The 25,345-nt window shown below is 39.4% G+C and overlaps 1 protein-coding gene across 1 annotated transcript; it reads left to right on the plus strand.

Moving 5' to 3' along the window:
* The first annotated feature begins 2,078 nt into the window (after positions 1 to 2,078).
* Positions 2,079 to 4,059, plus strand: LOC144702142 (uncharacterized). Its single transcript, XM_078574044.1, has 2 exons — positions 2,079 to 2,759; positions 3,162 to 4,059. Exon 2 carries the CDS (start codon positions 3,207 to 3,209, stop codon positions 3,867 to 3,869), a length of 663 nt encoding a protein of 220 aa, XP_078430170.1. The 5' UTR covers positions 2,079 to 2,759; positions 3,162 to 3,206; the 3' UTR covers positions 3,870 to 4,059.
* The last annotated feature ends 21,286 nt before the right edge of the window (positions 4,060 to 25,345 follow it).

The raw sequence follows: 25,345 nt of genomic DNA on the forward strand, positions 1-25,345 counted from the left end.
TTTAGTTTAAATAATTTGAGGATACTTCAATTCGAGGATTTTCTTGCTAAACAAGGAATATTGTATCAATACTCTTGGGTGCCCATTCTTTATCAATTTCTATGGTATAGCACATAAATGTCTGAATCTCTTGAATGTTTCAATGAGACTCATTTTCTAATCATATTTTCCCATAAATGTCTGAATTCATTCGAAATTATATTTATCATTCTAGTCGAGTTCCATCACCGAATATCAGTGATCATACTTCATACCCGATAGTACTGAAAACCTAGACTTTTCCTTCACGCATTATTCATATCCTTGGCTTTTGCATCCAAACATTCAAGGAAACCAAAATTAAGGCATGCAAAAAAGATATTTATTCTTCTTTAATGACATTATTATCTATGACTATATAATTCCGGATAGTTCACGAATAAAATGGTTCTCGCCTTTGGCCAAAGAAAATTGACCTGTGAGATGCAAGTGGGCGTAAAAGCCAAAGTTGACCCGTGATGGATTAGTTCACAAAAAAAGAACGAGAAAGAGATAGGTAGATATGGATAGATACAGTGAGAGAGATAGATAGATAGATATATATATAGAAAGACATAAAAGAGAGATAGATAAATAGAAAGAGAGATAGACAGATAGAGAGAGAGATAAGAAGACGGATAGATTGGTAGAGAGAGAGAGCAAGAGAGAGAGAGAGAAAGAGAGAGAAAGAAAGAGAGAGACTGAGAGCAAGCGAGAGAGAGAGAGAAAGAGAGAGAAAGGAAACGAGAGAGGAAGAGAGAGTGAGAGCAAGCGAGAGAGAGAGAGAGAGTGAGAGCAAGGGAGAGCGAGAAAGAGAGAGAGAGGAAACGAGAGCGAAAAACGAGAACGGGAGAGAGAGGAAACGAGAGAAAGAGAGAAAATTACGAAATGAGAGATGAAATGAGAGAGGAAATTACGAAATGAGAGAGAAAGAGAGAGAGAGAGGAAACGAGAGAGAAAAAGAGAGAGAGTGAAAGAGAGAGGAAACGATAGAGAAAGAAAGAGAGAGGAAACGAGAGAGAAAAAGAGAGAGTGAAAGTGAGAGGAAACGAGGAAGAAAGAAAGAGAGAGGAAACGAGAGAGAAAAAGAGAGAGTGAAAGTGAGAGGAAACGAGGAAGAAAGAAAGAGAGAGGAAACGAGAGAGAAAGAGAGAGAGAGAGTGAAAGAGAGAGGAAACAAGAGAGGAAGAGAGAGGAAACGAGAGAGAGAGTGAAAGAGAGAAGAAACGAGAGTGAAAGAGAGACAAAGAGAAAGAGAGAGAGGAAATGAGAGAGAAAGAAAGAGAGAGGAAATTACGAAATGAGAGAGAAAGAAAGAGAGAGAGGAAATTACGAAATGAGAGAGAAAGAAAGAGAGAGAGGAAATTACGAAATGAGAGAGAAAGAGAGAGCGAGTGAAAGAGAGAGGAAACGAGAGAGAAAAGACAGAGAGAGAGAAAGAGAGAGGAAACGAGAGAGAAAGAGAGAGGAAACGAGAGAGAAAGAGAGAGAGAGAGTAAAAAGAGAGGAAACGAGAAAGCAAAAGAGAGAGGAAACGAGAAAGAAAAAGAGAGGAAACGAGAGAGAAAAAGAGAGAGGAAAGGAGAGAGAAAAAGAAAGAGTGAAAGAGAGAGGAAACGAGAGAGAGAGAGAGAGTGAAAGAGAGAGGAAACGAGAGAGAGAGAGAGTGAAAGAGAGAGGAAACGAGAGAGAAAAAGGAGTGAAAGAGAGAGAAAACGAGAGAGAGAGAGAGTGAAACCGGTTGGATCAGTCTATTCCGAGTGTCGCACTAGTTCCTAACCCGTACGACGCCGAGATATAAAACGACATGAAATCTTTAACGGGCCTAGGTCGGTCCCTCGTCTACGGCTTAGCCTGCAAGTGGGGTGACTCCAAACCTGTGGCTCCCAAAGAGGCCACCGTTTACCTCCACTCTCGCTCTTCGTTCTATCGATCTCAAGACACCTTACCTTATCGCTCAATCTTTCTAGTTTGTAGAGGCTACAATCCTGATCCTTATCCCTATTGAACCTTATTCCTCCAATTAAAGAAACCTGTATTTCTTTACAAGTTTCTTCAACCCAGAAACTAGCCCTCGCTTGGGGGGACATTCTCCTCCGGTGTCGCAGGAGCTGGGAGAATCAAAGCAACTCAAAACGGCCCGCGCTCCTTGTTCTGATGGCGATGCAACTGGCCGTTCATGGCATCTAGAGAGAGAAGAGAGCGATGGAGGCCGATATTTTGGCAAATCAATCGCAGTTATTTCCTGCTCAGCATCCCCAGTGTGAGACAGACTGATAAGGTAAGCAAGAGAAACAGGGAGACGTAGAGAGAGGGAGATAGAGATTAAATGTAACTCAGCGGTTCCAGTCCTACAAAGGTTGCTCCCATGCTCTTTGAGCTGTCATTTTAGAAGAAATTCTTTTAATAAGGGGGAATTAAGCGAGGTGAATAACGGGGAATGCCGAGCGAGGTAAAACCCAGGATCCGAGAGGGGGAATTCTTATGATGGTGAAAGTTTCGCAAAGGATGGATATCCAGACGGCCCTTTAATAGCTTCGACGACTCAACCACATGTTTCTTCAGATCCGACGTTCCTTCTCGACCCCTTCGTGTGCGACTCTTTCAAAGAGTTTTGCAATTCTTGTACTCTCTCCTCGTTCCCCGCGTCGGCAGCGACGATCGAATCGACTGGGACTTTAACTAAGTTTTTTGGCTCCGCCCGTCTTTCATGGTAGAAGCGAAGAAGGAATTGCGTAGAGGTACTGCTCTTCCATTTCTTCGTCAAGAACTTTCTTTATTTTGAGACAGTGGAACAGTAACCATTCATAAAACGGACTCCTCGGTTGTTCTTCGTCCACATGATTGCAAGTTCTAGGGATTTGGGTAGTCCCGCGTTCCCGCATAGCCCCTCGAATCTCCCCTTTGCCTATTTTTCCGATGCAAAGAACGAGATATCCAGAGAGAAGTCTTCTCTTTCGTATGCAAAATAAACGAAAAAAATGGCATCCTTATTCTGCTCGTCTTCGGCTGTTGATTACCATCAGCAGAAGCACTAGGACTTTCATCGGATAGAGAAAATACTCTAGACTCTTTTCGATCAACCAATGTTCTCATGTTGGTCCCTATTGTTTGATTTTAAAAACCCTATTTTTTTAACACAGGATCAAGACGGGGAGAGGCCTCCGCGATGGAATGAAGTCCATACCATGATAAGAAACCCTAGAGAGAAGGCTCCGTCGACCAAGGAAGAAGAAGCGACTCGGGGCGATGGAACGGCAGCAAGATGGGCCCCCAGCGCGCACCCCGCCGCGCTACACGAAGGGCGCGTGGTGAGAGGCGCGCGCGCCAACGGCGGCAAAGACCGCCACAGCAAGGTCACAACGGCGAGAGGCCTTCGCGATAGAAGAGTACGTCTATCAGTGCAAACGGCAATCCAGCTCTACGATATCCAAGATAGACTGGGACTCAGCCAGCCCAGTAAAGCGGTAGACTGGCTTCTCTCGGCAGCCCAGCACGAGATTGAAAAGCTGCCTCCTTTGCGAGTCCCCCCTGGAAGCTCTCTTCTCTACCAGCCTCCTCACGCTTCACCGCAGCTATCCTCTCTCGACAAGGACGATAATCCTTACCCGGCTTACACCATCATGGAACCGCCGCCGGCGCCGACGTTGTTCTACCGCCAGGGAAGTCTTCCCCCGCCCGCGCCCGCGCCAGCGCCGCCGCTGGGTCTCTCCCATGGCTCGCAGTTCCTGCTGTCAATGTTCTCGCCGTTCAATCCTGGGCCGTCGGATTATGATCCGAGGGGCGGGAACAGCGGCTTCGACGTGGGCTCTTCTTCTTCCTCGCAGGGGCCCAAGCACCGTCATTTTTGAGATTTCTCGTTGCGCCATATTCTTCTCCACAGAAACGCCTCGTCATTTGAGAGAGCACGGATCGTTCTCCGTTGTAGCTCGCCTTCTTGTCTTTCTCTTCATGGATTTTCTCCTCTATCTCTTTGCCTCAGACTTTGTTGTTGTACTCGGATGGCGAATAGAAACGAGACGGACCCATTCCTTCTCCGAATCCTGAACTTTCTCTTTCTTTCCCCCTCTGTCTCTCTGTCTCTGTCTCTGTCTCTCTCTCTCTCTCTCTCTCTCTCTCTCTCTCTCTCTCTCTCTCTCTCTCCAGCAGGCCTTCTGCGTTCTGTCGGCGGCGGTAGCGGCGTTGGGGCTATAAATGTGGGTATAACGGGCGATGGCCCGGAAAAACGCAGAAGAGCAGGGCTTCTCACCTTGGTCCCCGTCGAGAAGCTGGTCCTGTTCTCTTTCTCTTTTCACTAACTCCCATCTTGTGCCCTTCCGAACAAAGCTCGCAAGCTTTCTCTCTTCGTCTTCTATCTACCCAAAGATCTCTCTGCCTCTCTCTCTAAATGGATCCTCTAGTTTTCCGTCTTTAAGTGGAAGTGGATAAATTCAGTCTGACCTTTCGTTAACACCTCAGCTCTGTCATGAATAGGGAGCGTTTGATCGTACCCAGACAGCAGCCCTCTGTCGCGGATCAGCGAGTGCAGTCGACGATGGTGCTCATGTAAATAAATGTATGCTCTTGATGTCGAAAGAGACGTGCTGGTCCCAGAACTGCACTGGCTTCTTCTCACATCACTCCAAATTTTTAGTTGGATCCCTTCGATATCTCCCTCTTAAAATCTTTCTACCTCATGTCTTTTCCCTCTCCCGCGTTCTATGTAAAACTTCAAAGCTCCGTTTCCCTGCTCTCTCTCCCGGTCTCTTAGGAAGCTCCTTCAAAGTTACTCTCGAGCTGCAGAAATCATCCTCAAGTGGGGCAATATCGCATGGTATAGGCGCATTGTATCTCAATATTTTGATATTTCTGCTGTTATTCAAAAGAAAGTTTGCCCTAACCACCAATTTTCTCACTATGGACTCATTAAGGAGAGAGAGGAAAGCGTAATGATGAGTAACTTTCCACACTGAAGCCCTTAGGAGTAACTTACCTGTATGGAATTCTCGTTGAAACCCTCAGGGGGAAGAGACGGATAGCAGAAACGAGAGAGAGAAGAGATGAGAGAAGCCCTAAGGCCTGGGAGGGTGAGATAAAAACCAAGCTCAATTAATCATTAAAGTTCCTTACCACATTCATAGGAATTGGAGCCCTCAAGGGAAAATTACATAAAGACCCTAATTGATTTCTCTCAATCTAGTGAAAATTTTCACCGCGAATGGACTGCCGGGAAAACAAGGCTCTCTTCTTATTGATTCCCAAAGAGAACATAGGAAACAAAATATTGAGAGGGGTTGGAGAAAAGAACAACTGCAGTTCTCATTCATAAAAAATATGCACTTTGATAGTACATGTTTTCTATACAAATTCTCAGAGCACCTTTAGGAAGAAACCTTTCAAATAGATTCTGAATATATGGAATAGGAAACTTCTGAATCGCTTGAAAAGTTGCAAACTCCAATATGACTTTTCAAAGGTAACTGCCATTTGTAACTGATAAGCCGAAAGTAGGGGTGAAAATTACGCAAATTTTTAGCCCTTGTCGTTGTGAATTTTTGGCTTATGCAATAAAATTTATAAAACTCTACTTAATATGTATAGTGATAAGTATGAGTGTCGTCCAAGGGAGGCAAGTAGGAATTTCAATTTGATTTAATTTTTGGTGTTTTAGATCCTAATTAGAGTGAATTTGATCTTCAATGAGGATCAAGTCACCCTAATTAGGTGAGAATTTAGAGAGGGGGGTAGGAGAGATGGGAAGATTAGAAGAATTAAGAGCTCTAAATTTCCTTCTTTGATCCTAATTAAAGGATCCAAGAAATCATTTAGAGAGGTTGAAAGAGGGTTCTTAAAATGAGTTGGGTTGATTTTTCAGATTGATAATTCAGAACTAAAATGGGGTAAATTGAGACTTCTAAAAATTAAAACTAAATTTTTTAATAATTTTCTTTTGTAATGCAATTGAATGCCCAGGTAAAATTCCTCAATTTCTCCTCTCAATCCTAATCAGGGCTTGTACATGCCGCTCAAGCCAAGCGATTTAGAAGTTCAGACTAGAATGGAGATGAAGAAACAAACAACTTAACCTATTTCATTCAAAATGCACAAAAGTTTGAATACAATGAAAGAAAAAATACCAAAACTGTTGATCCAGGCTGGGACTCCTCTCTGTCTTGCAGCTGTGATGAAGCACCCTCCAGAATGAGCTCCTCTCAAAATTTAGCTTTTATACTTAGGTTATAGGGTAAAATCACCATTTTACCCCGTTTAGTACTTAATATTTATCTATCAATGTAGGCTAGATCTGAATGATCTAACCATACAGATAGAAAGAGGGGATCAAGACGAACAAATCCATAAAAAAATCATCTCAATCGGACTTCAGGATCAAAAGTTATTAATAAATCAATTTTAAACCAATTTAATCCATTGGATTTAAAATTGATTTATTTATTAGTTTCGTTTTTAAACACGCAATGACGTGTCGCTCTCTCATTGGCTGGCGATTTTGAATCCTCCTTTTGCAGAAAAGTCCTTAAAAGCCTGGAATTGCTTTTGACGCCGCCCAAAAGTAATTGCGTATATACTCTCGCGCACTCTCTCTCCTCCGATTTCTCCTAAAACATTAAAAATATATATTAAAAATTGCAATAAAACCCTGAATGATTTTAAATAGGATCTTTACGCCTGCCGTGGCGACCGAGAGCTGTTTTCAGGGTCTTTTTGCAACGAAACGTTGCAAAAAGGCCCCAAAAAGTCTAGAAATTGCATAAATACATTTTTTCTCTTATAAATATGCCCTTTTTTCATAGAATAAATGCATTTCTTCTTGAAATAAATCCCAGAAAATTCCTAAAAATTTGTAAAAAATTCTAGAAAATTCTAGAAAATTCCCTGATTAATTCCCATGTTGATAAATGTCGAAATAAACTTTTGAATGTGCCATTTTCATCCAAAAATAATTATTTCGAGCTTCAATAAATCCTTAAAAATTCATATAATTAACAGAAAATTAGGGAAAAATCAGAAATTACTTGGAAGCATTATTTTTGTGTAAATATATGATAACAACCCAAATTTAAGCCTTTTAAATGCATAAATCATGCTAATAACATGAAATAAAGACCGAAATTAGGGTGTTATCAGTAACTTCCAAATGTCAAGACCAAACTCAACAGACTCCCCTTTAATCTTGATGTCATCCTGAAACAATCCAGAAACTAATGGTTACGAATGTTGCTTGATTTTGACACTGCTCTTTAAATGCAAGCCTTTTGAACTGTTGTGATCCCAGTTGTTATTTTCCTTTGTTCCATTACAGTCAACGATGATCATATCCCTTTGGGGTTGCTTCTCATTGAGTTCGTTGCATTTTATCCATAGATGCTTCTTCTTTGTGATTGATAACTCAAAGTTAAAATTCATCTTGTCTTCAAGATAAACATACTCTACTTTCTAAAAACTCAGCTGCTGAGGAACTTATTTAAAACTATGAAATATGGAGCTATTAGCAGTGATATGGTTGTCAGCTCACATGTCATGAAATCAGATATTATTCTTTGCTACTCCAGCACTTCTTCCTTGGAGCTGAACTCCATCTTATTTTGAAAATGCTAGCAACAATATTTCGTTGTTGTCTCTCCTTGACCATGTTCAGCTGCACTTCTTTCTTCTCATTTTGAAATTCAAATGAAAAATGTTTAAATTTCTGGCAGTATCAACACTTATCAAGAGTAGGGAATGACATGCCCTGGACAGGACGGATACGACATGATGGGATGTATGACGATCGGCATCATAAAAAATGTGACATATAGTTTATCATGTCTCCCATCCCATCACGTATCCCTAGGTTTTGACAAGATTCATCACAATTTTGTCACGTCTTGGGGCCCTCACATCCAATCATCATCCGTCACTGACAGCATCCCCATCACACGGGATGCAATAAAACATAAGAGAAAATAAAAATTATTCAGGTGTATAATCATAATTTAGGTTTAATTATCGTATACTTGTAACATGTTGAAAAAAAACAAGGTTTAGGGCTTTGGGAACCCTCTCTTCCCACTGCCACACATACTCTACACTTTTAAGTATGTTGTTCACTGTTCTGCACATACTTTGGGAATTCAATGGGCTTGAATTTTTTGCTTGTCTCCTACAATCTCTCTCTCTCTCTGTCTCTCTGGGGCTCTATCTTGCTCTCACTCCCTCTGTCCTTTTGTGACTCGATGAGTGATTAATCAAATAGTAGGTGCTAAATGACATACATGAGCGAAATCTTTAACGAATATAAATATTTAAATTTATCATTTAAACATCATTTAACACTTAATTAATGAAGTTGGCCTTAATCAGTAATTGAGTATTTATAGGTATTCTTTTAGACTAACCCCACTTGACTCATAGAGTCAAGTGAATGAATCTCACTTCTCTTTAAGAGTTTTTGACATTTTCAGGCTTAGGTCTCATCTGAGGCTTATTGGGCAAAGGAAAAGAGGTTCAATAAGGCCCAACCATGTTCAATCCAGGAGTGGCCCAGAGTTACAGGTTGCATGACTTTAATGAGCCTTTAATCTCATTAAGGAAAAGTCTTTAAAAAAAGGCAAGCCAAGTGAGCGACCATAATGAGGAGCAATCAGAGGAGTCAAGCCTAATTGGAGGACACCTCTTCACCAGGATTGAGGCTGCAGAAAAGATGTGGACCAAGGGTCATTATTTCTCTCTCTTCCCTATATAAACCCTCACAATCCAATGTGATACTGACTCTTGTTTCAATCAAAATCCAAGATTTAGTGGCATATGTGCAATTGTTCTTGAGTCCTCTTACCTTTAGTGAGAGTTGGGTAGAGTAGGGGCATTCCAGAGCAAGAGCTTGATGGGGGACCATCTCGCCACCGACATGGAAAGACGTCAGCAACCTCATGGAGCAGCACGAGCTGATGCCTACGACCCATCGTTTAAGTATTCTGCTTAATGACACGTCAACGAGTATCTTTTATTTTCTCATTTATTTTGAATGTAATTTCTTTTCGAATTATGGACAGGCCTATCTGTGTTCTGGGCCTCGTCCTTTTGAACCATTCATCATTCAGTTGTTTTGGGAAGGCCGCTCGTCAAGAGACAGTTCCTTCTCGTTATGGCCGATTGGGCATGGCTTCGACCCTATGTAAAGGCCGACATGCCCAAGAGGACACTTTGGAGTTGAATTTGAATTTGAAAGGTTTCTTCATTTTTGGCTCCCACCTTTCCTCCCTTTGGGAGATTTCATCACTTTCCTATAGTAGATCCACTAGGCGTCCAAGCCACGTCGAATCTCCGTGGAGGAACCGTCGCCGACACCCCTTAGACATTCTTGAAGCCGTTCTCCAAGAAACCCATTGTCGGGTTGTTTTGGGTTCAAGAAAGCTCCAAGAATCCTCTTCTTGGAGTCATTCCTGTGACTCAAGTGTCACCGCCGTCGTCGCCGCCGCCGCCATCGCCGCCACCATCGCCGCCACCACCATTGCTGCCACTGCCATTTACTCCGCGGTCGCCGCTTTCTTGAAGTCGATCTTCAAGAAACCCTCATCTTGGGTTGTTTGAGTCCAAGAACGCGCCAAGAAAGCAACTTCTTGGCCAAATCTTGTGAGTTCCCTCATTGCCACTGCCGCCGCCATTGCCGCCGCCCACGTCGACTCTTCGAATGACGGGCTTCGCCCTCAGGTTCTACCTCTTCCCCTACATTTGCAGTTCGTTTTCTTTCTACAGTATTGTTGAAATGCTTTACCATTGCCTCTGAGAGTATTGCTGTTGATTAGAAGATAGCCACCATTTGTGAGAGATAGGATTTTCTTCTTGGTAAGTCGCTAGTCAATTACCGTGAAGGATTGGACGCCGTTGGGTAATTAATTTTACCCCTCATTTTTGAGGCAACTAATTGGTCCAAAGGGATGTTGAGAAGTCCGATTGTGATCCAATCAAACTTCATCAACTTAATTGATCATACAAATTGAACAGTTTTTTCTCGTACTTGTCATTGAATTTAAAAGATTGTATCATATTATTCTCGCATCATTGTGCACACTCGTTCACTCCTGTGTTGTAACACTAGCCGTCGGATCCCGGCGCTCATCGTGTTACATCAGAGCTGCTGGAGAAGTGGAAGAGTCTTGATCACCTTAGGCCTTGGCGGGCGTGAAAAAGAGGTTCAATCACTACTTCTTCCCCTCATCCCTATCTGTTTACCTTTGTTTGCAGGCTAGTCTTGGAGCAGCTAGCCAACATCCAGACGGATCCAACACCTCCAACATCTAGACGGTTAAATTTGTTTTATTTTATTTTATTTTAGATTTAAAATAATTCCATAAAAATCTTAAAAATTCTCAAAAATCATACTTTGTCTAATATTTAATTCTAGGATTAATTTTGATGTGGATAAAATTTCATAATTATAATTTTAGTAAATCTAGTTACTTTTCTTTATATGTAATAAATTATAAGTATGAAACAAACTTATAGAAATCTTCCAAAAAAATATTTTAAACTGAAAATTCACTAACTATTACTTTGCTCTCTAAGGATTGACCCTTACTTTCCATAGGATAGTAAGGTTTATAAATATTTTTGTCTTAATTCAGATTACCTAAACGACTATAATTAGTGATCACTTTATCACTAATACACACCAAAATCTGAGTTATCAATGAGTACCTTCGCTCATGATCCTCTTTTGTTCTCTATATCAGTCTCTCACTTAGTTCAGAGTCTTATCTCTGACTCTCTTTATCTCTCTCTTGGTCTCTTTCTTTTCCTCTCTCTATTTTTCTTTCTTTCCTTCTCTCTCTCTCTCTCTTGATCTCTCTCAGCCTGTCTTTCTCTTAGTCTCTGATACTCTCTTTCAGTCTCTTGGTGTCTCTCTCTCACACACACTCTCTCTCTCTTTCTGTTGCCCATCTATGTTTTTCTTGGTCTCTTTCTTGATGTCTCTATTGCTCTCTCTCTTTTGCTCTCAGTCTCATTCTTGATCTCTCTCTCTCTCATTTTTTGTTCTCAATCTATTTTTCTCCCGGTCTCTTTCTTGATATCTCTCTATCATTCTCTCTTTTGTTCTAAGTCTCTCTCTCTCTCTCTCTCTTTTGCTTTTTCTCTCAGTCAGTCAGTCAGCCTGTCTCTCTCTCTCTCTCTCTCAGTCTTTCTCTCAATGAGCATCTCCCGCTCTCTTTTGCTCTTAGTCTCTTTGTGAGTGTCACTCTCTCTCTCCCTCTTTCTCTCTCGATCACTCTCTCTCCCTCTCTCGCTGTGCCATAGCTTGAGCAGGTGTCGCTTCTCTAGCTGCTAATTGATGAATTTTGTTAATGACTTGCTACTGTATCTGCGACCCTTGGGAGCTGAAGACATGAGAGTCATGAGGTCATATATTTTTTTATTGCCAAATATTTACACCTTGTTTTCAAGTGTAAATGTAAGCCATAAGTTTTTTAGTTATCTAAATGATCATAATTACTTAGTTATTGTCTAAGTGTAATTATTTTATTAGTTGATGAGGCTATGTAATCCATAATCCTCCATTTGACATGGGGAGGGGAGTGGATCACAAACGAGTGTGTTAGACTGTGGTATCAGTGACAAGTGAGAGGTGGCTGGTCATTCAGTGATAATGTTGACGGTGTGGGGTGTCATGGTGTAGTTGACGTCTTGATGAGTGTGGGGGACCACATGTATCACTGATGAGGCTGGGGGGACTGATCATGTCATGAAACGGATAAGGTGCTCCTATGTTGACCTTGTCATCAGGGATGTTGTCGTTTGATCGAGAGCCGTGTTACGGGCATCGGAGCATCGACTGAGTGATGTGTGCAATACATGAAGACATGCAAAGATCTCTAACAAATGAATCCTAACTTGATTTTTTAGATTATCGAACAAAACACAACATTAACATGATATTAAATATTTCATCAGAGAAGCGAGATGTCATTGATTTCATGGGTTCATAAATATTTGATATGATAGATAAAAACATGAGAGTGTCTCGAGATGAGCGGAAAATATTTTCATGGGTTCAGAAATATTTGAAAAATATGTTAATAACTCAAGGATAGTGAGAGTCATATAAGTCCACATTCTTAAGATGTTGATGAGTCATGTTGATATTGTGATAGAAAGGTATGTTGTCACGTTGATCTGGCAAGTCAATTACTTGTTAAGCCGCGTTGATCTTGCAAGCTTGCCAGAGTATGGGACGATGATATCAAAGAGTTATGCAACCACTACACTGGCCATGCTTGATACTTTCAACAAGGGGTCATCCTTGGATCCTTGCATCAACAATGGTGTTTTGGTATTTGTGCGATGACTAGTAACCCTTCATGAGGATCTATATCCAGCCTCAAATGATCATAAAGATGAATGATGTTTCATCAAACTCATCAATGGAGTTCCCCCCTAGAAAAAGGGACTAATGAGTCCCCATCCCAACTGATGAATTGGAAACTTAGCTCCAATCATCAGAGAGGAAGGATACTGAGACATCACTGGATGGTGGGCTTACATAGGCACATATAGTTTCCCTCAACACTTGAACAAAAAATTCTTTATGTTTGTGAAAGTAGTGGCCAATGGAGCATTTATTCTCTCAAAAGGGTGCACCGTATTACAGAAAACATTGGGCTTCTTGTCACCGTGAAGTGTTGGTTCCATGTCAAGAGTGCAAAACTTTGTGATAGCGAAGTCGAAAGGTGGGTTTCTTATAATGACGGGTAGTGTGAGGTAACAATTATTATCTTTAACTTTCACATCACTCCATACATTTAATTATTTTTTACTAACCCATTCTTGGTTTTTGAAAATAGTATGTGCTTCACGTTGCAAGCTGGGGGTGAGCAAATGTACCATTTGATTGGTTTTCCATTGGAATAGTTCATACCACATGGAAAATCTAGCTATTGATAACACATTATATTAATATAGTAATATGAGAATATTTACATATTTATTTGTGTTAAATTAGTTATATATGCATGTTATCAAGCCTCAAATGATTAAATCCAGTTTTAGAATGATGATATATTCTGAATAATAATAATTTTTAAGTCATAATAAAGATATAATTTTTCTAGGTCAATATATAAACCCTAGTATTTATATTTAATTTAATATTAATTATAAAATATTTCTGGGTTTTATTTCCTCCATGACATGTGTCATCATTTGATTCGTCAAACGTCGACAAGCTGATGCATATTGTTATTAAAAATGAAACTGTTATGACATTTATTACTTAAGGTCTTTGTTTACTACAGATCATGACATGGAGAAATAGAAAAAAGGAGGTATTTTTTCACAATAAATGTGCATGTGGACCAAGGCCAATGAATCTTAAAAAAAAAATTAAATGATTTGAAAAGTCAATAAGGACTACGCGACTAATGTGTTAAAGACACATGGCACCACGTGTATACATGGCATTCACATATACCTGTGGCACACATGTGGCCTTTGCTTTTATTATTATTATTATTATATTCAATAATGTTATCCTTTTAGTTTTGTCTTTTTTAGAAAGTGACTCATAGTGCAATGCGATCCATCAATTGAGAGTGATGTGGGCAATCTGAGCCAATGATTGCATTTAATCAAATGATGAAGACAAACCCCTAAACATGCCATCATGTGGCTGACGAGGATGAGAAAAAGAATCTTTGGATTACATCAGTGACTAGGAATCATCCAACTTTAGGGCTCAATACCAGATGATCCAGAAGTCCAATCAAGCAAAACAATTTTGGGGCAGCTTATTCTCTTTGCCCTTTATTGAGACCTCGATCTTTGTAAAAAACATCTTTAAATTCACTTCCTCCTAAAGAGGCAGACTGAAAGAGAGCGAGGCTTTGAAGGTCCTTCAAGGGTGTTCTTGGTGTCTTGAAATCTTCGAGAAGCTCAATAGAGAAAGGGGGAGGCTGATCTGTATCAGTAGACGCCTTGATCCTTGAAGAACATAAGGATCTAAGGTTAGTATCTTCCTTAAAATTGATCTCACTTCAGCACATTCCCTTAGAATAGATCACATCCATTTCATTATCGCCACCACAATAACCCATCGCCATTCATTGTCATCTACCAACTACGTCACATGTCATCTACACCATTATGATTTCTCTGATGTTCACTCTCTATTTAGGTAATAAAAACTTAACAAATATCTTCCTTTTACCTCATCTCTCATTAATCTCTATCTTTATCTCTATATCCATCTTTATCTCTATCTCTATGACTATCTCTATCGCTATCTCTATCTCAATCTGTATCTATATCTATATATCTATCTCTATCTCTATCACTATCTTAATCTTTATATCTATCTCTATCTCAACATCTATCTCTATCTCTATCTCTATCTCTATAAATCTATCCATATCTCTATCTCAATCTCTATCTCTATCTGTCTCTGTATCTGTATCTGTATCTGTATCTGTATCGCTATCTCTATCTCTATCTCTATCTCTATCTCTATCTCTATCTCTATATCTATCTCTTCCTTTATCTCATCCTCTATCTATATCTCTATCTCCATCTCTATCTCTATATCTATCTCTATCTCTATCTCTATCTCTATCTCTATCTCCATCTCTATCTCTATCTCTATTTTTATCTCTATCTCTATCTCTATTTTTATCTCTATCTCTATCGCTATCTCTATCTCCATCTGTATCTGTATCTCTATCTCTATCTCTATCTCTATCTCTATCTCTATCTCTATCTCTATCTCTATCTCTTCCTTTATCTCTTCCTCTATCTATATCTCTATCTCTATCTCTATCTCTATCTCTATCTCTATCTCTCTCTCTATCTCTATCTCTATCACTATCTCTTCCTTTATCTCTTCCTCTATCTATATCTCTATCTCTATCTCTATCTCTATCTCTATCTCTATCTCTATCTCTATCTCTATCTCTATCTCTATCTCTATCTCTATCTCTATCTCTATCTCTATCTCTATCTCTATCTCTATCTCTATCTCTATCTCTATCTCTATCTCTATCTCTATCTCTATCTCTATCTCTATCTCTATCTATATCTCTATCTCTATCACTATCTTAAACTCTATATCTGTATCTATATCTATATCTATATCTATCTTTATCATTATCTCCACATCTATCTCTATCTCTATCTCTATCATTATCTTCACATCTATCTCTATCTCTATCTCTATCATTATCTCTACATCTATCTCTATCTCTATCTCTATCTATATCTCTATCTATATCTCTATCTCTGTCCCTATCTCTATCTCTATCTCTATCTCTGTCCCTATCTTTATCTCTAGCTCTATCTCTATCTCTATCTCTATCTCTATCACTATCTTAATCTCTATATCTGTATCTATCTCTATCTCTAATTCGACATCTATCTATATCTCTATCATTATCTCTACATCTATCTCTATCTCTATTTATATCTCTATCTATAACTCTATCTCTGTCCCTATCTTTATCTCTATCTCTGTCCCTATGTTTATCTCTATCTCTATCTCTATCTCTATCTTTATCTCTATCTCTATCTTTATCTCTATCTCTATTTTTATCTCAATCTCTATCTCTATGTCTCTCTATCTCTATCTCTCTCTATATCTCTACATCTATCTCAATTTTTATCTCTATCTATATTTTTATCTCTATCTCTATCTCTATCTTTATCTCTATCTCTATCTTTATCTCTATCTCTATTTTATCTCTATCTCTTTCTCTATGTGTATCTCTGTCCCTATCTTTATCTCTATCGTACCTCTATCTCTATCTCTATTTTTATCTCTATCTCTATCTCAATCTCTATCTCAATCTCTATATCTATCTCTAGCTCTATCTCTATCTCTATCTCTATTTATATCTCTATCTATATCTCTGTCTTTCTCTATATTTGTTTTTTGATTTCTCTCTCTCTCTCTCTCTATCTCCATTTCTATCTCTACCTCTAGTTCTATCTGTAGCTCTATATCTATCTCTCTCTGTATCTCTACCTCTATCTGAATCTCTGTCTCTATCTCTACCCCTATCTCTATCCCTACCTCTATCTCTCTCTCTATCTCGATATCTATCTCTATCTCTACTTTATCTCTATCTGTACCTCTATCTTAATCTCTATCTCATTGTCTATCTCTATCTCTGTCTCTATCTTTATCTCTATCTTTATCTTTATCTCTATCTCTATCTCTATCTCTATCTCTATCTCTATCTCTATCTCTATCTCTATCTCTATCTCTATCTCTATCTCTATTTTTATCTCTATCTCTATCTCTATTTTTATCTCTATCTCTATCGCTATCTCTATCTCCATCTGTATCTGTATCTCTATCTCTTTCTCGATCTCTATCTCTATCTCTATGTCGATCTCTATCTCCATCTCTTTTTACTGCCTCTATCTCTATCTTTATCTTTGTCTGTATCTCTATTTCTTCGTCTATCTCTATCTCTTTCTCTATCTCAATCTATATCTCTATCTCTATCTCTATTAGTATATCTATCTCTATCTCTATCTATGTGTCTTTCTCCATCTCTATCTCTGATGCGACACGCCTGTAGCCGACACCGGTCGGCGCGTGTTGCAACACACCGGCATGTGAAGTTAATGTAATGAACAGGCAATGATGAGAATGATGCACTTAATGTAATAAACATGAGAAACACTAGACCGCCATTAACATGGGAATTGGCTCTTCTGGTTCGTCGGGCGGGCTAGTAAGGGCCAAGCACCCCGAACTCGGATGACTGACTCGAGTCCTCCGGATGGGGTTTCCCCGGTCAGGGTTGAAGCCTTCACTCAGATGTTAGTTAGGGGTGACTAATTCGCTACGGAGTGCTCCCATCTCAAAGGGTCTCTAGAAACTACCCAACCCAGCTAGCCAACGAGGGAGGAGGGGAGGGGCATGGGGAAACGGGAAAATGGCTCAGACGTAATCGGCACAAGGAGAAAGATAATGACACCAAAATAAGGGAAGAAAGTTGCGGGCTGACCTGGTGACTAGGTCACTGCAGTCGTAGTGCGAGGCGAGTCCGCGTTTGAGGGGGGGGCTCAACCCTTTGACGTCGTCCCATGACGATGGGTGGGGTAGAGCTCGGCGCATCTTCCCGGTGGCCAGGGCAGCGACCAGCATTGACCAGGCTGGTCTAGGAGATCAGCGTCGTCCCACGGCGAGGGGCGGGGCGGAAGAGGTCAGCGTTGGCCTCTTGGTGGGCAGACCGACGGCAAGCAGCGACAAATCTGACCCTGAGGGGTGCCGATTGTGGCAGAATGCCCTTCAACAGAGTCCAAGAGAATTGGGGAACTGATAAGCCGAAAAATCACGTAAGATTATGTGGTCGTTGCGCTTTTTAGACTTATGCAATAAATTTATAATTCCCTTAATTACTAAATAAGAATATAGAGCAAGCAAGGGGTCGATCCACAAGGAGGCAACAATTCAGAATTTTCAAACAATTTTTATGAATCAAGTCAAGTAATTTTGAATTTTGCAATATTTAATTCAATTAATATTAAATAATATTCTTAAAATAATCAAAATTAAGTAAAACTTAATTTTGATTTCGGTCAGATAATTCCAGATAAGAATATTATTATTATTTTAAGCTCATAAAAATATAAATTATTAATTTCCCAATTTAATAAAATTTATAATAATTTTCAGAATTAAAATTGGGAAATTAATAATCAAGAAAGTGATTTTTGAATTGGAGTTCAAAATGGATGAATTCTCGGTTCAAATTTTATTTTTGGGTTTTTTATATATTAAATTAAATTCCTAAACAATAAAAACCGAAATCTAGAGAGAGAAACAAATCAAATTAACCTAGAGAGAGAAAGTGAAGAAATTGGGGAAAGCCCCAATTTCGACCCTAAATTAAAAATGTAATGAAGCATAAATGTCCTAAAATGATTAAGAATTAATTATCAAAAGTCAGATCTCAAATCCAAATCAAAAAGAAGTGCTGATGCATTCAAAACATGAATCTAGGGCATGTACATTTCGCCCATGCCAAGGCGTTTTCGAATCGTTCTAGAAGATGATCAAATACAATTCAGAAACTTACAAATTTGATAAAGAGATCCAGATCTGACGACTTCCAGAATGCCTCCTGTGTCCTTCCTGGCCAATTGCTTGGGGAGAGCCTCCAAAAAGTGAATTTTGCCTTTTTTCTGACCTCTATTTAAAGATCCAACCGTCCAGATTGTAGAGGAGGAAAAGACGAACCTGCCCTCAAAATTTCAGCCCAATCGGAGTTGTAGATCTCAAGATATCGCAGTTTTAGTGAGATCAAATGTGGGCCGTTGGATCTCTTTTATTTTCTCTAAAAAATTGGAATTTCCTATTGGCTGGGCTTGATTTTCTCGCTTTCTGTGTTTCGGGACACGTGCACCCTCGTTGTCCGCGTCGGCCGCACTTTTTCGCTGCTTTTTAAGAAAACAAAAAAGGACAAAATAGTGCTTTTTTCGCTTGGTTAGAAGAGAGAGAGAGAAAAAGAAAAAAAATTATTGTTTTAAATAAACGCCAATGATCGGCGTCGATTTCCGCCTTTGTTTTCTCTCTCCTCTCTAGCCGCTCTTTCTGACTTTTCAAATCTCTCTCCTCCTATTAAATATCTTTTCTTCTCTCTCCTCTCTAGCCGCTCTACTCTCTCTCCTCTCTCTTCCGCTTTTCTCTCTCTCTCTCTTTAATCACTCTATTTGACTTTTCCTATCTCTCTCCTCTCTTCTCTCCTTATTTAATTAATATATCCCTTCATTCGCCCGAATTTCGGGCGAATGACGTGGATATTCATTTTAAATGCATTTAAAATGCAAAATAAATAATCAATATATTATTTAATTAAATAAAAATCATTTCTTGCCTAAATAATGGTCAGAAAAATTCAGAAAAATTCATAAAAATATGGGAAAAATTCATAAAAATCAGGAGATGATTTACTGACCTTAAACCAAGCAAATAAAATCATGTAAAAATATTTCTTCACTGAAACAATGTCAAAAGGCAAGTTTAATATTTAGTTCGAGATTTATTAGTACGGGGATGAATCAGTGAATTTTCTAGGATTTTTTAAGATGTTATTGGATTTTCTGAGATTTATTTGAGGAAGAAATGCATTTTTTCTAAGAAAAAAAGATATTTATATAAGAAAAAAATGAGTATGAAAGATTATTTTTGATCTTTGAAGGGCTTTTCATAAATTTTTATCGCAATGAGGCCCTCAAAAACAGCTCTCGGTCGTGGTTGCAGGCGTAACGATATTATTTAAATTATTCTAGGGTTTTATTGCAATTATATAATAGTTGTTTTAATGTTTTTAGGAAAAAAACCAGAGGAGAGAGAATGCGCAAGGGGTATATACACAATTATTTTTGGGCGGCATCGGGCGGCAATTTTACGTTTTAAAAAGGATTCATATGTAAAATGACAGGGCGACCCTCGTTGGCGACGACGTGGCCTCATCACAGCTGTCAAATGAGAATCCAACGGCGGGTAGTGATAGCGGCCACTAGGCGGTAAGTTTACCGCCTGTGCGGTGCATACAAAGCGCATGCACGGGCGGTGACGTGGCGAGCTGCGAGTGGATATCACAGTGAACAAATGCACCTTAGGTGCTTGGCGAAATTTACGACGCTGATTTTTCTCACCTTTTCTCTTTCTTTTTTATTTTCGCCCGGGGGTACGTGGTGCAACGAGAATGCACCCGCCTGAAGAAGTTGAAAGGTCGCCGCCAATGAGAGGACAACACCTCAGCAAGCGGTTAAAAGAAAAAAATAATAAATAAATGATTTAAATCCAATGGCTAATACTGGTTTAAATTCATTTATTCATAACTTTTGATCCAGAAGTCCGATTGAGATGAATTTTTTATGGATTTGCTCATCTTGATCCCATCTTTCTATTTGTATGGTTGGATCATTGAGGTCTGCCTATATTGATAGATAAAAATTAATTACTAATTAGGGGTAAAATGGTAATTTTTACCATTTTACCTAGGTATAAAAGCCGAATTTCGAGTGGAGGGGGTCTTTCTGGATGGTTCTCTATCACCTCTGGAAGACAGAGAGGAGTCCCAATCCAGATCAACCTGTTTGGTACCTTTCCCTTCATTGTATTTAAATTTTTGATGCATTTTGGATGAAGTTAGTTTAATTTCTTGATTGTTCTTCTTGATTCTGGTCTGAACCTCTAAATCACTTAGCTTGAGTGGCATGTAAAAGCCCTGATTAGGATTGAGAGGAGTAATTGAGAGATTTAACTGGGTATTCAAGTGCATTTCAAAAGAAAACTATAAAAAAATTTAAATTCTAGGTTATTACAATTTCTTTTTCATTATTATCTAATAGTGTAGTTAGTTCTGAATTATCAAACCTACAAAAACCAACCAACCAAATCAAAATTTTCTTCTTAATCCCTCTATTTGAATTCTTTGATCCTTTCATTTGGATCAATTAATTCAAGTTAGAGCTCCCTTACTTCTTCTACTCTTCTCATCTCTTCTACCTCCCTCTCTAAATTCCTTGTCTAATTAGGTTGATTTGATCTTCATTGAAGATCAAATTAATCCTAATTAGGGTTGAGTTATCGAAAAAATCATCAAATTGAACTCCTTACTAGCCTCCCTTGGACGATACCTCTACTCATCATTGTACCTCTTAAGTGAGGTTTTATAAATCTTTTTGTATAAGCTACAATTGACAACGACAAGGGTTTAAAATTGCATAAAATTTACCCCTATTTTTGGCATATCATCTATCTTTATCACTATCTCTATCTCTATCTCTATCTCTATCTATATCTCTATCTCTATCTTTACCTCTATTTCTATCTCTATCTCTTTCTCTATATCTATATCTATCTCTTTCTCTAGCCGTATCTTTATGCGTATGCATATCTCTATCTCCATCTCTATTTCTATCTCTACCTCTGTGTCTATTTCTATCGTTATATCTATCTTTATCTGTACCTCTATCTCTATCTCTATCCCTATCTTTATCTCTATCTCAGTCCCTATCTCTATCTCTATCTCTCTCTATCTCTATCTCTATCTATATCTCTAACTCTATTTCTATCTCTATCTCTACCTCCATCTCTATCTCTATCTCTAACTCTATCTCTAACTCTATCTCTATCTCTATCTCTATCTCTATCTCTATCTCTATCTCTATCTCTATCTCTATCTCTATCTCTATCTCTATCTCTATCTCTATCTCTATCTCTATCTCTATCTCTATCTCTATCTCTATCTCTATCTCTATCTCTATCTCTATCTCTATCTCTATCTCTATCTCTATCTCTATCTCTATCTCTATCTCTATCTCTATCTCTATCTCTTCCTTTATCTCTTCCTCTATCTATATCTCTATCTCCATCTCTATCTCTATCTCTATCTCTATCTCTATCTCTATCTCTATCTCTATCTCTATCTCTATCTCTATCTCTATCTCTATCTCTATCTCTATCTCTATCTCTATCTCTTCCTTTATCTCTTCCTCTATCTATATCTCTATCTCCATCTCTATCTCTATCTCAGTCCCTATCTCTATCTCAGTCCCTATCTCTATCTCTATCTCTATCTCTATCTCTATCTCTATCTCTATCTCTATCTCTATCTCTATCTTTGTCTCTATCTCTATCTTTTTCTCCACCATTATCTCTATCTTTATCTCTATTTTTATCTTTATCTCTGTCTCTATCTTTATCTTTATCTGTATGTTTATCTCACTCTCGATCTCTTTATATGTCTTTCTATATATCTCTATCTTTATCCCTATCTGTATTTCTATCTCTATCTCTATATCTTTCTTTATCTCTATCTCTATCTCTATCTCCATTTTTCTCTCTTTCAATATCGTTATCTCTATCTCTATTTCTATCTTTATCTCTATCTCTATCTTTATCTTTATATAGATCTCTAAATTTATATCTGTCCCGATGTCTATTTCTATCTTTACATCTATCTCTATCTCTATCTTTATCTCTATTTCTATCTCTATCTTTATCTGTATCTCTATTTGTATCTCTATCTTTTATCTTTATTTCTATTTTTATCTCTATCGCTATCTCTATGTCTATCGCTTTGTCTATCGCTATCTCTATCTCTGTCTCTATCTTTGTCTCTTTCTCTCTCTCTTTATCTTTATCCCCATCTCTATCTCGATCTTGATCTCTATCTCAAACTCTATCCCTATCTATATCTCTAACTCTATCTCTATCTCTATCTCATTTTCTATTTATATCACTATCTCTATCTCTATCTCTATTTCTATCTCTATCTCTATCTCTATTTTTATCTCTATCGCTATCACTATCTTTATCTCTATCTCTATCGCTATCTCTATTTCTATCTCTATCTTTATCGTTGTCTGTATCTTTATCTCTATCTCTATCCCTATCTCTTTCTCTTTCTCTATCTCTGTCTCTACCTCTATCTCTATTTCTATTTCTAATTCTAGCTTGATCGATATCTCTCCCTCTTTATCTTTTTGAATTGTATCTCTATCTCAATGGATATCTGTATCTCTTTCCCAAACTCTTTCTATATCTGTAGCTTCTATCTCTATCTCTATCTCTATCCCCTAGCTCTATTTCTATCTCAATCTCTATCTCTATCTCTATCTCAATCTCTATCTCTATCTCTATCTCTATCTCTATCTCTATCTCTATCTCTATCTCTATCTCTATCTCTATCTCTATCTCTATCTCTATCTCTATCTCTATCTCTATCTCTATCTTTATCTCTATCTCTTTCTCTATCTCTATCTTTATCTCTATCTCTTTCTCTATCTCTATCTCTATCTCTATCTCTATCTCTATCTTTATCTCTATCTCTATCTTTATCTCTATCTCTTTCTCTATCTCTATCTTTTTCTCTATCTAATGTACTATGATGTTGCCAGGATTGACAACTCGTATTTCAGCACAAGAGATAGACTATATTGAGCCTAAAATGATATGGATGCAAGCACAAAATAACTCTTTTGACGAAGAAATAAGGCAACAACTGAAACAAGAAAGATGTGAATCACTAATATTCCGAGAGGAAGATTAGCCCAATCAGACTCTCAACGAGCCGTTAAACCAACAAGATACCCAGATGCAAGGAACTTGTTAGTTCAAATGGTATCCACACTTGGATTCTCATGTGATTAATCTTCTACCCACAAAAATAGCCTAATCACTCGACAAATGGCTATCCTACGTCCAGATATATAGACACGGCAGCGGAACAGGTAGCGGACGATGGCACTGAAGAAATTAATGATACTTACAAGAAGGAGAGACGAGTTGTACCTGGTGTGGTGGAGGAAATTCATAGTTTATCTGCAATGGCGTGCTTGGTGACAAGGTAGTGACGTTCCTCGCTGGAAAGATAGCAGACCAGTCAGCGGCGTAGGAGAACACGGCACGTAAGAGGCACCGGCGGGGAGCGTGGCGATGGAGAGCACTGTGCGGAGGGGCACCGGTTTGGGCAGTGCGGGGGCGCGTGCATGGCGTAGGCGTGCGGCGCAAGGCACACGCGCGAGGCGATGAGCTGCACGGCACTTGGGGGCATGGTGCACAGCACACGGTGCTGGGTAGAGAAGAGCCGCTGCACGGCAAGGGGTGCGCAGGGGGGGGGGGGTTGCGGGCGTGTAGGCACATGCGCGTGGTGTGCGCGCATGCAGTGCGCTTCGGCGCAGGGCGCGGGCATGCAAGGTGCGGGCGTGTGAGGCATTGGCGCATGGATCGCTGATATGCAGGTCACACGCGCATGAGGCGCAGGCGCAACGAGGTCGTGCATTGGAGACGCGGAGGCAGCAGCAAGATGAGGTAGTTGGCAACAGCGGCAGTGAAGGTGGCAGCGGCACTGTAGTGATAGAGGCCGTGGTGGCAGCGGCGAAAGGATGGCGGTGACGTATCTCTAGAATAGTGCCCAGAGCAGGCGATTCTTGAAGATCTTGAAAGAAAATCATTCAAGAAACCAGCTTCTTGGTTGATTTTAGGAACTCAATACGGAGAGGGAACTTGTCGATGGCGATGCAATCCACAGAGTTGCCTCAACGTGGGATGCCGAAGGCGCTCCCGTAACTCCATGTTCTCCACTTGTTGCAGATCTAAAACTTCACTATACTCTGCAACGAACACTATTCAAGGAAAATAAACTTTCAAACTTTTTCAGAATGACACCCGATCTTCCCTTGGGCATGCCTTCCCTTTACAAAGGGAGGGAGGCCGCCAAGTGGCTAACAACGAAGGGAGAAACCATCACGAGACGACGTCTCCCATGACGTACATTACAAAGATGAAAGAAAATAACAAACGAGGCCCAAACACAATGGCCCAATCCGATCATCCAATGAAAATAAAAATACAGAAAAATAGCATGCAACACTTACGGATAAACTTAAGCCGAATACTTGAAATTGGGATTTTGAACATCGACTCGAGCAGCTCAGCGCGGTTGAACTCGTCTCGTGTTGATGTCTTCATGATGGCCCCCCATCATCTTCTCGGGATGGGAAGAACTCGACTCTGGCAAGTGTAGGTTGATGATGTCTTCAATGGGCTGGATCAGGTCTAGACAAAGTCAGTGAAGGTCATCTTTAGTAATCCACGTGTCATCCGATGAAAGTCGTCCCTGCCAATGCACTAAGAAAGTGCGGTCCACTCGTTTCCCTACAGTGTGAATTACCTCCTGCAGTATTGTTTCTATCCGTTCTTGCCGTACAAGAGTAGGGAAGGGAAGTGGGATTTGGTTGCACTCACTCACTTGACTATCAAGTCTAAATTGGCAGTGAGGTTCATTGATCGGTGGCAACGGGTGGTATTGGACTAATTCACTGACATTGAAATTTGAACAGATCCCCCAATTAGGTGGGATACTTACAACATAGGCATTGTTGTTAATTTTATGGGCAATCAAGAAAGGCCCGGCACTACCAGCATGTAGCTTCGTATCAACCCATGGAGAGTGTCCCTTAGGCCCCAATCTGACCATTACTAACTCTCCTTCAGAAAAAGAAATGGATCTTCATCCTGAATCAACATCTGCCTTATATTGCTTGTTAAGAGATGATATGAGAGAATAGATGTTTTCATGCATGTTCCTAATATGCTCAGCAAAATCATATGCATCCTCAAAAATTCTATGATACGAGTCTAATGGTATGAGATCTAAGGCCTTGCGTAGAAGTTGACCATACACGATTTCAAAGGGCACTTTCCCAGTGGTACAGTTCACCAAATAGTTGAAGGCGAACTCCGCGCGAGGTAGCACTTGATCACATGTCGTAATGTTCTCGCCAACAATTCACCTTAACAAGTTGCCAAGCCTCAGATTGACAACTTATCTTTGACCAT

Source organism: Wolffia australiana, chromosome 4 (genome assembly GCF_029677425.1).
Source record: "Wolffia australiana isolate 7733 chromosome 4, ASM2967742v1".
NCBI lineage: Eukaryota > Viridiplantae > Streptophyta > Magnoliopsida > Alismatales > Araceae > Wolffia > Wolffia australiana.